Raw genomic sequence first — 15,943 nt, 5'->3', positions numbered from 1 at the left:
TACTAAAAACAAACCCCTCCTTCCTTGGGGACCAGACCACATTGGAAAACTAACAAATTATTACAAGATTAGAAACTATAGCTCAAGAGTTATGCAGCCGGAAGACACGGGATTCCTAACCTGTCCAATGACTCCTATGGATATCATTACTATTGTCAAATCTGAGTTTGGTGTTCGAGGTATATTTTTAGACCTTGTATTCTGATGAACCAGGAGGCACCACTCTGACTTGTAAACCGGCTCATCTGGACTCACCTCAAGAGGACAGCTTTGACTCCCTATAATTTCATCCCTAAACCAACCAATGATCATTTTCCATTTCCTTGCCCCTGCTCAACAACTGTCTTTAAAGCGATCAACTATCTTTAAAAACTAACAACTGTCTTTGAAAAATACTAGCCTCTGAATTTTTGGAGAGGCTGTTTGAGTAATAATAAAACTCTAGTCTCCCATTTAGCCAGCTCTATGACTATTAAACTCTTTCTCGCTTATAATTCCTCTGTCTTGATAATTGACTCCATGTGGGTAGAAGGCAAGAAGATCCCAATGGGCGGTTCCATAGAGAGAAGGAGCAGTTGGAGTTGTCAGTCAAAGACTTACACCTGGACTCTGGAAAAAATATATATATTAATTGAATAGGATGATAGAATGGCATTACGAAGACATAGTGACAGCGCCAACTAAGAGGCAACACACTGCCAGATTGTCTTTATTTTGCCTTTTTCTTCCCCCTGAACTTTTTCTAGTAAAACCCCTTATTTCTCTTCAGATATAAGTTTGCCTGGAAGAATTTGAGGTTCAGTTTGCATGAGGAGGACAATTTTACTTGGAGTTGGCTTCTGAAGGGAATCTAGATCTTTGGGTTATTAAAACCATATTTTTACTAGCTGAGATAGCATTATACTGATCACAGCATTCACAGCATCCAATTTTATAAACTGAAGTTTGTATAAAATGTAAGAAGTGTGATGTGTTGTGGATAATAGTGGCATAAAGTGTAATTTCAATTGTTAAAAGCAAGAATTGGCTTACAGTGACTTAATATTTATGATTCTGAAGTCCATAGTACACTGTAGGATGATCTGCATTTCTTATACACATCTAAATCCACAATACCCAGTTGCAGATCTTCCCTTTGTCCTACATGGAACCCTAAGGTGCTCTTAGGGATGTTCCAGTTCTCTACACCTTCCTGTCCCGGCACAGTGGATATACACAACTGATGAACCCTTGTGTTGAACCGACATAGAGCCAAGTTTATGTCAACATTTTTCTGAGATTGGAAATTAAGCCTCCAAAATGAATCAGTGTACAAAGAATTACTACCTGTGTTACTATCAGTTCTGTTCTATTATGTATTTTTCTCTGCTTTAGAAAGCCAAACACTTTCAAAGGAGCTCCATTATTTCTTATGACATTGGTAAAAGAGAAATGATTTTATATCTGTTATTCTTTTTAAATAAAGTTTAAAATGCAATGTAATTCACAATAATTTTAGATTTGATATAGCATGCTAAAATTACGGACAAATTAAAAAAGCAAATAATCTTCATGTTTTATTATCATGATTAAAATGATTAAAAGAGTAAATAATCTTCATGTTTTATTATCATGATTAAAATCTAGATAAGCAAAATTCTTGATAAATGAGTTTTTATAATGATGATTTTCCAACTACATCCCAACTATAATGACGTTGTAAGATAAGTTCTGGTTAAGTAGAATGGTATATGCTTTAAAGCTCAGTTTAAACTTTTCTTTCATTATGGTTCTTATACAAGAAACCTTTCTGATGATTCTAATATAAATGTACATTCTGTGTAATCACACATTCTGATTAAAATTTTAAGATCTGTCTATTAAACATTAACTTCTCTATAACTTCTGACAATAATTTAAATATTTTATATATAGATCCATAAATATACATAGCAGTATGTAGAGATACATATATTTTTATTCAGCATTTTATGTGAATAGTAATACATGTATGTATATATCAGAAAAATACTTTTCCTAACTTATTCAGCATTTATAAATTTAAAAGGACTCCAGTAAAAACTTCTGAGAATTTTTCATTATTTTGTGATTTAGGATTTAGGATTTCATTATTTTGTGATTTGTGGAAGGAAATGGTTTCCACGTAAAAATTTACTTAAGAATGGAATTACTGCAATTTGTTCTTTATATTATCTGTATCAGGATTCAGTCTTTGACTGATTTCTTTCTGCTATTAAAAAATACTGATGGAGAATGAAGTGCTCTCAAAACCATCATGGTTTCTTGAGAAATTTAGTTTTAATTACTTTAATAACAAAGGAAGATCAAAATTTAAATATGAACTAAACTGTCAATTTCAATATTTTCATGAACGGTGGGAAATTTGTGAGTAAAAGTTCAAGTCAATGACTATCATACACAAATTCCACAGGAAAAATAAACTTTGAATTTTTTATAAAAGAAAATAAAAGACTCTCAGAGCTCTAGCTGGTATTGTTGAATACTAGTGTCAATGCACACATCCAAACGAAACTTCTGAGTCTTTGCCTCTGTTTTGCCTTAATCAATCTCCGATACTTCCTCTCTTTCTATCTTGTGGCTTGTCTTTTTTGCACTTACCCGTCTATGACTTCATTATTCCCTACCTATCTTTCCTTCCTCCTTCCTGTTTTATTTCACCTACACAAATCTCCATTTCTGCTTTTACTGTCCCTTTTTTCCTCTCAACATCTTCCTCTTATCTCCTCTCAATCTGTCTATCTTTTCTCTTGAGAACTTTTCTTTATTCTATGGGAGAAAAACTATTAAATTAGTTTGTGAGCAGCAGACAAATGCTAAGTGTTCACATTTCTTTGAGTGCTCTATCTCATACCCTCACTGTTGTGCTACTTGTTTCCCATTCACTTCTTATTTGATGACGTTTATTCTATTACGTAAGGAAAATTGCTCTCACTAAAGCCATTAAAAATTGCTTAATTTCTACACACAGTGATTTTCATTAAGCCAGTATAGTACTTGTACAAAATTAGACACATAGACCAATGGAAAAGAGGAGAAAACTCAGAAAGATAGTCACACACTTACAACCATCTGACTTTCAAGTTCAACATAAACATGCAGTGGTTAAAGAATTCCATAGTCAATAAATGGTGATAGGATAACTGGCTAGCCTGAAGCAGAAGAACAAAACTGAACCCTTACCTTTCAACATATACAAAAACTTACTCAAGGTGGATTAAATTTTTAAATGTAAGACCTCATACTATAAATATCCTAGAAGAAGCCCTAGGAAATATCCCTCTTGATGTTGGCCTTGGTAAAGAATTTTTTGTTAAGTCCACAAAATCAACTGCAACAAAAACAAAAATTGACAAGTGGGACCTAACGAAAGAACTTTTGCACAGCAAAAGAAACTATCAGTAGAGTTTAAAAGCAACCTACATGAAGGGAGAAAATACTTGCAAACTATGTATCCAACAAAGGTCTAATATCTACAATCTATAAGGAACTTAAAAAATTCAACCAGAATAAATAAATAAATAACCCCATTAACAAATGAGCAAACATGAACAGACACTTCTTAAAAGAAGACACACAAGTGGTCAACAAACATATGAAAAAATACTCATTATCACTAGTCATCAGAGAAATGCAAATCAAAACCACAATGAGACACCATCTCACACCAGTCAAAAAAAAAGTTAAAAAAAAAAACCAAACAGATGTTGGAGAGGCTGCAGAGAAAGGGAACATATATATACTGTTGGTGGGAATGTAAATTACTTCAGCCACTGTGGAAAGCAGTCTGTAAATTTTTCAAAGAACTTGAAACAGAACTGCCATTTGACCCAGCGATACTATTACTAGCAATCCTATTACTATATCCAAAGAAAATTAGCTCATTCTACCATAATTTTTTTCTTTCTATACTTCTCTTTTCTCAGTATACTCTCTGACAAGTAATTCATAACTATGCCCTCATCTACTCCAATGACACCCAACTTATTTTTTTATTTCTGTTGCTCTAGTAGTAGTATATTACTAATACTAACCAGCTAGTCCCGATGTTCAAGGCATGTTCACACCACACACTTGTCAATGCATCTGAATTCTCAGTCTCTATTTTGGATGACGATCCATCTACTCATAAAGAGACTCCATTTTCCTTCAGTAAATACTACTTTCCCATCAAATACAGGACTAAATATTTGAACTCTAACAATACTACATTCTGAATGCCTTGCAATATCCTAGTGATGCTACATTCCGAATGCCTTAAATCTCTTTCTTCATCCTTCTCATTATTGCCAGCATTATGTTACACAAGTACACGGCAATATAATTTAATGTTGTGTAATGTCAGTGCACCCTTCTGAAGAGTTTTCAGTGACTCCTGTGTTATTTATTGATATGGTTTGGCTCTGTGTTTCTGTGTTCTCTCCCAAATCTCATATCAAATTGTAATCTTCATGTGTCAGGGAAGGGGCCTGATAGGAGGTGATTGGATCATGGGAGCGGATTTCCCCCTTAGTGTTCTTATGATAGTGAGTGAGTTCTCATGAGACCTAGTGATTTAAAAGTGTGTGGCACTTCTCTCTTTGCTCACTCTCTCTCCTTCTCTGCCATGGTAAGACTTGCTTGCTTCCCCTTCACTTTCTTCCAAGATTGTAAGTTTCCTGGGGCCTCCTAACCATGCTTCCTGTGCAGCCTATGGAATTATGAGTCAATTAAATCTCTTTTCTTCATAAAGTACTCAGTCTCTGGTAGTTCTTTATAGCAGTGTAAGAATGAACTAATACAGAAAATTAGTACCAGAAGAGTGGGGCACTGCTATAAAGATACCTGAAAATGAGGAAGCAACTTTGAAACTGGGTAACAGGAAGAGGTTGTAACAGTTTGGAGGACTCAGAAGAAGACAGTAAGATGAAGGAAAGCTTGGAATTTCCTAGAGACTTGTTGAATGGTTTTGACCAAAATGCTCTTAGTGATGTGGACAATGAAATCCAGGCTGAGGTAGTCAGATGGAGATGAGAAACTTATTAGGAACTGGAGTAAAAGTCAATCTTGCTATGCTTTAGCAAAGTGACTGGTGGCGTTTTTCCCTTGAGATCCTAGAGATCTGTGGAACTTTGAACTTGAGAGAGATGATTTAGGTATCTGGCAGAAGAAATTTCTAAGCAACAAAGGATTAAAGATGTTTTGTTACCTGGTTGTTTCTAAAGGTGTATGATTATATGTGTGAACAGAGAGATTTTCTGAAACTTGAACTTATCTTTAAAAGAGAAGCAGAGCATAAAAGTCTGGAAAATGTGTAGCCTGGCCATGTGGCAGAAAAGAAAAATCCATTTTCTGGGGAGAAATTTAAACCTGTTGCAGAAATTTGCATGAGTAACAAGGATCCAAATATTAATAGCCAAGACAATACAGAAAATGTCAGCAGGGCATTTCTGAGATCTTCATGACAGTTCCTCCCATCACAGGCCAAGAAGTCTAGGAGGGAAAGTGGTTTCATGGGCTGGGCCCAGGGCCCCGCTGTTCTGTGCAGCCTTGGGACTTGGCACCCTGCACCCTAGCTGCTCCAGCTCCAGCCATAGCTAAAAGGGGTCAAGGTATAGCTTGAGTCATTGCTTCAGAGGGTGCAAGCCCCAGGCTTTGATGGCCTTCCTGTGGCCTGTGGGTATGCAAAAGACAAGAATTTGGGAACCTCTGCCTTCATTTCAGAGGATGCATGGAAACACTTGGATGTTCAGGAAGAAGTCTGCTGTAGGGGCGGAGACCTCACGGAGAACCTCTACTAGGGCTGTGGGAAGGGGAAATGTGAGGTTGGAGCCCTCACACAGAGTTCCCACTGGCCACTGCCTAGTGGAGCTATGAGAAGAGGGCCACTGTCCTCCAGATGCCAGGATGGTAGATCCACTGACAGCTTGCACTGTGTGCCTGGAAAAACGGCAGGCACTAGATGCCAGGCCATTTTGATTTGCATTTCTCTAATGATCAGGGATGTTGACCACCTTTTCATATGCGGGCTTACCATTTGTATGTCTTCTTTTGAGAAATATCTATTCAAATCTTTTACCCTGTATTTGATCAGATTATTAGATTCTTTCCTATAAAGGGGTTTGAGTTCCTTATATATTCTGGTTATTAATCCATTGTCAGGTGGGTAGTTTACAACTATTTTCTCCCATTCTGTGGGTTGTCTCTTCATTTTGTTGATTGTATCCTTTGTTGTGCAGAAGCTTTTTAACTTGATGTAATCCCATTTGTCCATGTCTTCTTTGGTTGTCTATTCTTGTAGGGTATTGCTCAATAAATCTTTGCCCAGAACAATGTCCTGGAGACTTTCCCTCAATGTTTTCTTGTAGAAGTTTCATAGTCTGAGGTATTAGATTGAAGCTTTTTATTCATTTTGATTTTATTTTTGGATATGGTGAGAGATAGGGGTCTAGTTTTATTCTTTTGCATATGGATATCTAGTTTTCTCAGCATCATTTATTGATGAGACTGTCTTTTCCCAATGTATGTTCTTGGAACCTTTGTTAAAAAATGAATTCACTGTAGATGTGTGGATTTGTTTCTGGTTCTTTATTCTGTTCCATTGATCTATGTGTTTCTTTTTATGTCAGAAAAATTCAGGGCACTTCCCACTGCAGTCCTTGCCTTTATTTTTCATTGTTTCATCCACTGACTTTGTCTAATAAGATTTCCCATCAGATTTTAGCACAAAATGGGGGAACTAGGTATATGTCTAAAATTTGAGCTGCAGTTTTCATGGGAAAGACAACCGTATTCGGGTTTGTCTCCTAAAGGGAATCAGAAACTTTGGCCTTATTAAATTATGTTTTGATTACCTCAGATAAGATTATACCAATCAAAGCACTAAGAGTAAATTTCACATTTAACTAAAGTTTATACAAACATGACAGAAGTGTCATCTGTAGCAGTAAATAGTATATAAAATATTATTTCATTTGTTAAAACTAGAAGTGTTCACATGAAAAAGTGTTTATGATTCCAGAAGTTAAATGCCACTGGGGACAATCTGGACTTTTTATATATGTTGAAATCCACAATACACACTAGAACAGCTTCAGTTTGTTCCATAGGGAATCCCTTGGCACTCTTATGAGAATTTCAGTTTTCCATTCAATCATCTTCTGGCAAAAGTACAGAGTTATACAATTGAATGACTCTTCTGTTCAATCCAAATTTATGTAAACAGTAGTTTCCTGAGCTTGCAGAAAGAAGCCTCCCAAAAGAATGAATATGCAATGAATTGCTACCTGTGTTATCAGCATTCCTGTGCAATTGTATTTTTTTTCTGTTTTAGAAAGCCTAATGGTTTTAGAGGATATCCTAAATTTCTTTCAAAATATGGGTAAGAAAAAATATCTATAATTTCCATTATGCTTCGTAGAAATGTTGAAAATGCTAGTTAACTTACCATAATTTTAGATTGGGTATACAAGCTGTCAAAATAGCCAGGTTGAAATTAGATAACTATTACTGGCTTATCTCTATATTTTAGTTTCATGATTATGATATGGATAGGATAAATAGTTATAAGACAGCATTGTTCTTTTAATGATATTTTATTTTGTTGTTAACCTTATTATGACTTTATATGACAACTTGTGGTCATCTAGGACATTAAACAATTGAAACTGGTTTTGATCATAGTGATTCTAAAAATTATTTTGGATTATTCTGACAGAAATACTCATTCTTTCTAATTAATCACTTTCTTAGACTAAAACTCTTAAGGTCAGTCACTTAAAAATTAACTCCTGTATTCTTATCCCCACTTCTGGGTATAATGTGACAACTCATACTGTCAAATGAAGGATGCATTCAGTGGATTCATTGTATTTCTGCCATGGCTGAGTTTACAACTAAAGTCCACTTTTGATCCTGTCTTTTTTTTCTTCTTTTACCCATATTCAAAATGTAGGATCAGTGTGTTTCATTGCCATCCTAGATCATTGTTTCTTCACTCTAGAGGCAAGAAGAATGGGAAAATGAGTTTCCAGTTGTTTTGGCTTCTATAGTAGTAGGTAACCTTCTGACAGCCCCCAAGACATGGGTGGCAAAAAAGACTATTAGATCTTGGCCATCTTATAAAGAATGTACAGTCACTTTGTGCATCATTCCTAATGATGCTTTCAAATACTACAATGATTCCAAGTAATTATTTCTATTAAGCTTGAATAGGCCCATATTACTGATTGAATCTCACCTAGTTGCTCAGATGTGATGCTCACTCCAAAAACTTGTCAGCAATTCGAGTTCCCATCCTCAATGTTTAATATCCATCTACCTGGTCACCAAGTGACTTCTCTCTCCTTCACTGATGACGTATTTCATACCAAATATGTCACAGAAATTAAAGACTCTACATTCTGAATTCTTTTGAATCTATTCATTTGTCCTACCATGCCTTCCAATATCATATCACACAGGGACTAGACTCTACACATGCATATCCATCACCTTGAGGGTATTTTCGAAATACAGATTCCTAGACCTCATTCCTGAAATAATCAACTTCTACATTAAAACCTCATAATCTGCATTTTTCATGAACAAAAGTCTCCCAGATGATTCTCATGTGTAATCTAATTTGGGATCTCCTTGACCTTAGTATCAAGTTTCTAATTAGGATTCCTGAATCAGCTTCTCCTTCCTGCAGCATACTTTTACACTATCAAGAACTAAATTTTAAAAATATACTATTTTAAAAATATACTGGGCCAGGAGCAGTGGCTCACACCTGTAATCCCAGCACTTTATGAGGAGCTGAGATCGTGCCATTGCACTCCAGCCTGAGCAACAAGAGCAAAGCTCTGCCTCCAAAAATATATATACATATATGTGTATATATAATATTATGTATACATAATATTATATACATATATACACATATGTGTATATAATATTATATACACATATGTATATATGTATGTATATATAATATATATACATACATATATGCATATATAATAATATATATATGCCATTTATAATATATAATATATAAATATATTATATAAATTATATAAATAATATATATAATGCCATATATAATAATATATATACACATATATGCATATATAATAATATATATAATGCCATTTCCCATTTTAAAATATTTGGTGCATGTTTATCATGTGAAGAATAAAGTTTGAGATTCTCCACATTACATTCATTCCATTTTTAATACAGGCCTTTCAAATATCTTTTTTCCTTCACCCTACATCCATATCCCAGACAGAAGGTTTTCCTATTATATTCAGTAGAGTCCACAAAAATTTAGTACATTTAGATGATGCATCTTTTTAAATCTCAATCTGTTAATTCCTACACAATTTTCAAACCAAAATGTATTATTTTTCCCATGTATTTAAATGCTCAAATATAGGGTGCATCAATTAGAGTGCTGATTAAAAAAAATTAAGAGGGCTCTGATAATTACATGGTTTATTTAAACACTTCTTCCCCAATTTCAACTCACAATTCCATTGCAAATGTTCCTTTACATTTATTTCATTTTTTAGAGGACATGCAGTGAGGACATGGAAGAGGAAAATGCAACATTGCTGACAGAGTTTGTTCTCACAGGATTTTTATATCAACCAAAGTGGAAAATACCCCTGTTCTTGGCATTCTTGGTCATATATCTCATCACCGTCATGGGGAATCTTGGTCTAATTGTCATCATCTGGAAAGACCCTCACCTTCATATCCCAATGTACTTATTCCTTGGGAGTTTGGCCTTTGTGGATGCTTGGTTATCATCCACAGTGACTCCGAAGATGCTGATCAACTTCTTAGCTAAGAGTAAGATGATATCTCTCTCTGAATGCATGATACAATTTTTTTCCTTTGCAATTGGTGTAACCACAGAATGTTTTATCTTGGCATCAATGGCATATGATCGCTATGTAGCCATTTGCAAACCTTTACTTTATCCAGTCATTATGACCAATGGACTATGCATCCGGCTGTTAGTTTTGTCGTTTCTAGGTGGCCTTCTTCATGCTTTAATCCATGAAATTTTTTTATTCAGATTAACATTCTGTAATTCCAACATAATACAACACTTTTACTGTGACATTATCCCATTATTAAAGATTTCCTGTACTGATTCTTCTATTAACTTTCTGATGGTTTTTATTTTTGCAGGTTCAATTCAAGTTTTTACCATTGGAACTATTCTTATATCTTATACACTTGTCCTCCTTATAATCTTAAAAAATAAGTCTGTCAAAGGGATGCAAAAAGCTGTCTCCACCTGTGGAGCTCATCTCTTATCTGTATCTTTATACTATGGGCCCCTCGCCGTCATGTATGTGGGCTCTGCTTCCCCACAGGCTGATGACCAAGATATGATGGAGTCTCTATTTTACACTGTCATAGTTCCTTTATTAAACCCCATGATCTACAGCCTGAGAAACAATCAAGTAATAGATTCATTGACAAAAATTTTCAAAAGAAATGTTTAGATCTCATACAATCTCTCTTCTGTATTTACTAAAGCTGTCACAAGATTGTGCAAGTTAGACGTGTGTATGTCTTACCAGCACTCAAAGATTTTGCAAAATTCTAGTACTTTAATGACCTAAGGTTTAATATATAGTAAACTAATAAATATATTCCTAATATAGCATTTAAGACAATTTTAATCATGTTCACATCATCATTGAATAATGTTACCAGAAAACAAATAAAAACATTTTACAGTGTTGTATGTTATTCAATGTGACTTTATAAATGCATTAAATGCTAAAATAGTCTAGGTCATCTAATAAGGACTTGAGTATAAGTGCAGTAAAAATAGTGACCGACCTCTTTTTAATTTGGATGTGTTAGGACCTTTAATAAATAATCTCATATTAGACTTTAATCTTTAATTAGACATCGTAGCCTGGAGAGGCTGTGATGTCATGCTAAGAACATACCGTTTGTCTTGACCTGCAATATTCATAGATTTAGGTAAATTTGTCTGTACTCAAAAGAGGTCCTGAAAAGATTTTTCAGTTTCCTGGGCCTTCTAGAAAGTGACCTTCTTCTCAGCCGGTAAGGCTGAAAAGCTGTGAGCAGATATCAGGCCAGTTTTTCTTGAGAAACTTTCTATAGTTTGATTTGATGGGCCAATCCAGATCTCATGTTGAAGTCTGAATGAAATGTTGGAGGTGAAACAGAATGGAGGTGTATGGGTCAAGGGAGGGAATTCTTATGGTATGGATGAATTCTCACATTCTTTGTTTCCTTGATGGCTGGTTATTAAAAAGAGCCTGGCATCTCCCTGCTTCTCTCTTGCTTCCTTTCTTACCATGTGATCACTGCACATGACACCTGCTGCTATGACTGAAGCAAGCTGAAGCCCCCATCAGTAGCTGATGTTGGCACTTTGCTCCTTGTATGGCCCGCAGAATTGTGAGCCAAATAATTCTATTTTATATATGAATTACCCAGCCTCAAGTATTCCTTCATAGCAACTCTAAATGGACTAAGGCAGGTCTTAATTTGCTCCATAAAGTTAATTCCTAGTTCCATAAAACTGTCCAGTCATTTCTAATTCTATGCTCATTCTCAAATATGACATTCCAGTCAAAGTTCTGGAAACATAACCAATGTTTTCCAATGTGTTGTGTCATAAGGAGAACAGATTCTTAATAAACTTTTCCAAATACCTCCATTGCCATGAAAATAAGAATATTTAGTGATAGTTTCTGATTTCAGGATAGATCAGCTAAGGAGAAAAAGGTAAATATGTTAATTCTATTTATAAAGGGTGTACTTGAACAAATTACTAATAAAGTTCATTTAAATCTTGTTAAATATTGTGATTTTATAGTTATCAGAAATCTCTCTCCACTTGTCAGAGTCTTTTCCATGTTTGTGTTGAGATTTTATATCACAGTTGCTTCCAAAAACTTTTATGATAGCATCAGCAGAAAACAACAAACTCTCAGTGAATTACAAAAAATGTTTAAATGGCCAAGCTTACCGATTTGTTAGGAGTTTGTTAAGAGTTTATTACAATGCTATTTACATAGAATTTTGTCATTGTATTCCATATAACATAATGAGATAATAATTAGAATTATAACTGATCACAATATTTTAGTGCATATCAGAGTTCTAGAAAAATAATAAAATTCTAGAATATGTATATTAATCATACATATTTCTAAAAGTATAACAAAGAATGTAAACATTGCTTTTATTGGACAATATGTCTCCTTCAATTTTGCGTATCAAATAAAGCCTCATTAGCTTAACATCTCTCTTTTTAAAAAAGATAAAACAAATTCTCTTTAGCTATTCTAGGGGCTCATCCAGGAAATCCCAAAGTCAGTTGAGGTCAAAAAGAACTCAATTTAGAATTTTATTTGGAGAAGTTTGTTAAAAATACCAAATGACTTAAATAATTGGTTAAATACAGTCACAAATTGAAAGAATACCAAAATGACAAAGATTTCAAAGGCAAATAGAAAAAGTGATGTTATTGTGAAAAAATAAAAAAGTTAGCTCTTTTAATACTGAGAAAACTCAGTTTTCTTAAGTAATCAAATACTGGCTAAAGACAATATGAATCACAGAACATCATCTTGATAAAACATTAAAATCTTTTTGTTTCATAGGCCAAGTATTTAAAGGACCAAGAGAAAACTTAACCAGTGTCTAATAAGAGCAGAGCAACACGTTGTTAAAACTGTGATTTTAACTGAAAAGACCAAATTATAGTTTTGATTAGTTTAGTTTTAATATTAAGACACATTTTAAAAACTCATAATAACTTGAATTCTGGCAACTTAACTGCAAAATATTCTCTTTCTCTTCCAACTTTCTGCATCCATTTGATTTTTGTCTTTCATCATCTATTCTGAAACAACTTTTAGCCACCATCCGAACCAGACAATATTACTCCAGTTTTTTTTTGAAAAAAAAAAAAACCCACATATCCTCAAACCTGGTGACTTTTCTTATAAAAATCATTTCTTAATTTACTTACTTACTTTGCATACAGGGTTGTTTCTCTTAAGTTCTTCAGCAGCTTTAATTACCGTACATTAACTAGAATTATCAATTCTCAGTAACTTTATTTTCTAGGATTTTGTATCCTGAAAATCTACTGAATATTTTTATGGGTTCTCATGCTTTTTTAAGGCAAGTGTTTAGACTTTTTAAATAGAAGATCATATCAACTGAAAACAAGGATAATTTTATTTCTTCCTTTTCAATTTGGATACGCTTTATTTCTTTCTCTCATCTGTTCTAGCTAGGACTTCCAGTACTGTTACATAACAGTGGCAAAAGCGGACATCCTTGTCATTTTCAACATCTGAGAGAAAAGCATTTTATTTATTCCCCATTCAGTATGACACTAGCTGTGGGTCTGTTGTATATGGTTTTTGTTATATTGAGGTATGTTCCTTCTATATCCAGTTTTATGAGGTTTTTATCATAAAGGGATGTTTTATTTTATTAAATATTTTTTCAGCATCAGTTGAAATAATCATACTGTTTTTGTCTTCATTCTGTTGATACGATGTATCACATTGATTGATTTGTGTATACTGAACAACCTTTGCATCCCTGGGATAAATCCCACTTGGTCATGATGAATGATCTTTACCATGTATTTTTCAATTTGGTTTGCTTGTATTTTGTTGAGAATGTTTGTATCAATAGTCATCAGAGATATTCTCTTGTAAGGTTTTTTTTTTTTTTTTTTTTTTTTTTTTTAATGTCTGTTTGTCTGGTTTTGATATGAAGGTAATACTGGCCTTGTCAAATTAGTTTGGAAGTATTCCTTCCTCTGTTATTTTTTGAAATAGTTTGAGTAGGATTGGTATTAGTTCTCTTTAAATGTTTGGTAGAATTTGGCAGTGAAGCCATCAGGTCCCAAGCTTTTCTTTACTGGAAGACTTTGTATTATGGTTTCAATATTGTTACTTGTTATAGGTCTGTTCAGATTTTGAATTTCTTCCTGGTTCAATTTTGGTAAGTTGTATATGTCTAGGAATTTGTTCATTTCTTCCAGGTTTTCTAATTTATTGGTATATATATAGTTGCTCATAGTAGGCACTAATAATCCTTTGCATTTCTGCAATATCAGTTACAATATGTCCTTTTTCATTTCTGACTTTATTTATTTGAATCTTCTCTCTTTTTTCCTTAGCTTGGCTAAAGGTTTGTAAATTTTAAGTTTTTTTAAAAAACAACTTTTTGTTTCATTAGTCTTTTGCATTTTTTGCATTTCAATTTCATTTATTTCTGCTCTAATCTTTATCATTTCTTTTCTTCTATTAATTTTGGGTTTGGTTTGCTCCTGCTTTTCCATTCTTTAAGATGCATCATTAAATTGTTTATTTGAAGGTTTTCTCTTATTTGATGCATGCAATCATCGTGATAACCTTCCTTGTTAGTACTGCATTTGGTATGTCAGACAGGTTTTGGTATGTTGTGTTTCCATTATTGGCTTCAAGAAATTTTGTGATTTCCTTCTTAATTTCTGCATTGACTCACTGGTCACTCAGGAGCATATTGTTTCTTTTCCATGTGATTATATAGTTTCCAAAATTCCTCCTGATATTTAAGTTTTAGTTTTACTCCATAGTGGTTAGATTAGATTAGATTAGATACTTAATATTATTTCAATTTTTTGAATATTTTAAAACATGCTTTGTAACCTAACATATGGTCTATCCTTGAAATAATGTATGTGGTGAGGAAAGAACATATATTCTGTAGCTGTTAGGTTCTGAAATGTTCTGTAAATATCTATTAGATCCATTTGATCTATAGTGCAGATTAACCTCAATGTTTTTTTGTTGATGTTCTGTCTGGAAAATATGTCCAATGCTGGAAGTGGAGTATTATAATCTCCAGCTATTATTGTATTGGGGCCTAGCTCTTTCTTTAATATTTTTTGCTTTGTATATGTGGGTCTCTTCTATTGGGTACATATATATTTAAAATTGTTATACCTTCTTGATGAATTGACCCTTATATCACTATATAGTAACCCTCTTCGTCCCTTCATGTAGTGTTGTCTTAAAATCTATTTTGTCTGATATAAGTATAGATACTCCTGCTCTTTTTTGTTGTTTCAGGGGTGGATGAAGTATCTTTGTTCATCTATTTGTTTTTAGTCTATGTGTGTCTTTGTAGGTAAGGTGTGTGTTTTGCAGGCAGCAGATCAATGGGTCTTGTTTCTTTATCCATTCATCCACTTCATGTCTTTTGATCGGAGAGTTTAGTTCATTTACATTCAATGTTATTATTGATAAGTAAGGACCTACCTCAGCCATCTTATTTGTTTTTTGGTTGTTTTGTTGTCTTCTCTTCCTTCTTGTCTTCCTTTAGTGTAGGTGATTTTCTCTGGTGATATGATTTATATTCTTGCCTCTTATTTTTGGTGTATCTATTGTATGTTTTTGGTTTGAGGTTAACATAAGTCTTGCAACCACTAGCTTATAACCCATTATTTTAAGCTGATAACAGCATATTTCATGTAAGCAAACAAACAAACAAGAAGAAAGCTAGTAAGAACTCTATGCCTTAACTTCATCTCTCTGCCTTTTAACATTTTGTTGTTTCCATTTATATCTTACTGTACTATGTATTGAAAAGTTGATGTAGTTATTATTTTTGATTGGTTCATTGTTAAGTCTTTCTGTTTAGGATTAGAGTTGTTTAAACACCATAGTTACAGTGTTATCCTAGTCTGTGTTTTTCTGTGTACTTACCATTACCGGTAAGTTTTGTACCTTCAGGTGATTATTTATTGCTCATTAATGTTCTTTTCTTTCTAATTGAAATACTCCCTTTAGCATTTCTTGTAGGATGGGCCCAGTATTGATGAAATATTTTGTTTGTCTAGGAAAGTCTTTATTTCTCCTTCATTCTTGAAGGATGTTTTTACCAGATAAAC

At 33.7% G+C, this 15,943-nt stretch overlaps 1 protein-coding gene and 1 long non-coding RNA gene across 2 annotated transcripts; one reads left to right on the top strand and one right to left on the bottom strand.

Annotated features, from left to right (window-relative positions):
- Window positions 1-7,580: 7,580 nt before the first annotated feature.
- LOC126949329 (uncharacterized) lies at window positions 7,581-8,336 on the bottom strand. Its single transcript, XR_007723660.1, has 2 exons — window positions 8,237-8,336; window positions 7,581-7,995 (listed from the first exon to the last, which is right to left on the bottom strand). It is a non-coding gene; the product is annotated as an uncharacterized LOC126949329 (long non-coding RNA).
- Window positions 8,337-9,484: 1,148 nt separating this feature from the next.
- LOC126949312 (olfactory receptor 5H14-like) lies at window positions 9,485-10,596 on the top strand. The gene has a single exon (XM_050782092.1). It carries the CDS (start codon window positions 9,573-9,575, stop codon window positions 10,500-10,502), a length of 930 nt encoding a protein of 309 aa, XP_050638049.1. The 5' UTR covers window positions 9,485-9,572; the 3' UTR covers window positions 10,503-10,596.
- The last annotated feature ends 5,347 nt before the right edge of the window (window positions 10,597-15,943 follow it).

This window comes from Macaca thibetana, chromosome 2 (assembly GCF_024542745.1).
Source record: "Macaca thibetana thibetana isolate TM-01 chromosome 2, ASM2454274v1, whole genome shotgun sequence".
Classification (NCBI taxonomy): domain Eukaryota; kingdom Metazoa; phylum Chordata; class Mammalia; order Primates; family Cercopithecidae; genus Macaca; species Macaca thibetana.
This window is presented reverse-complemented; position numbering and strand designations above follow the sequence as displayed.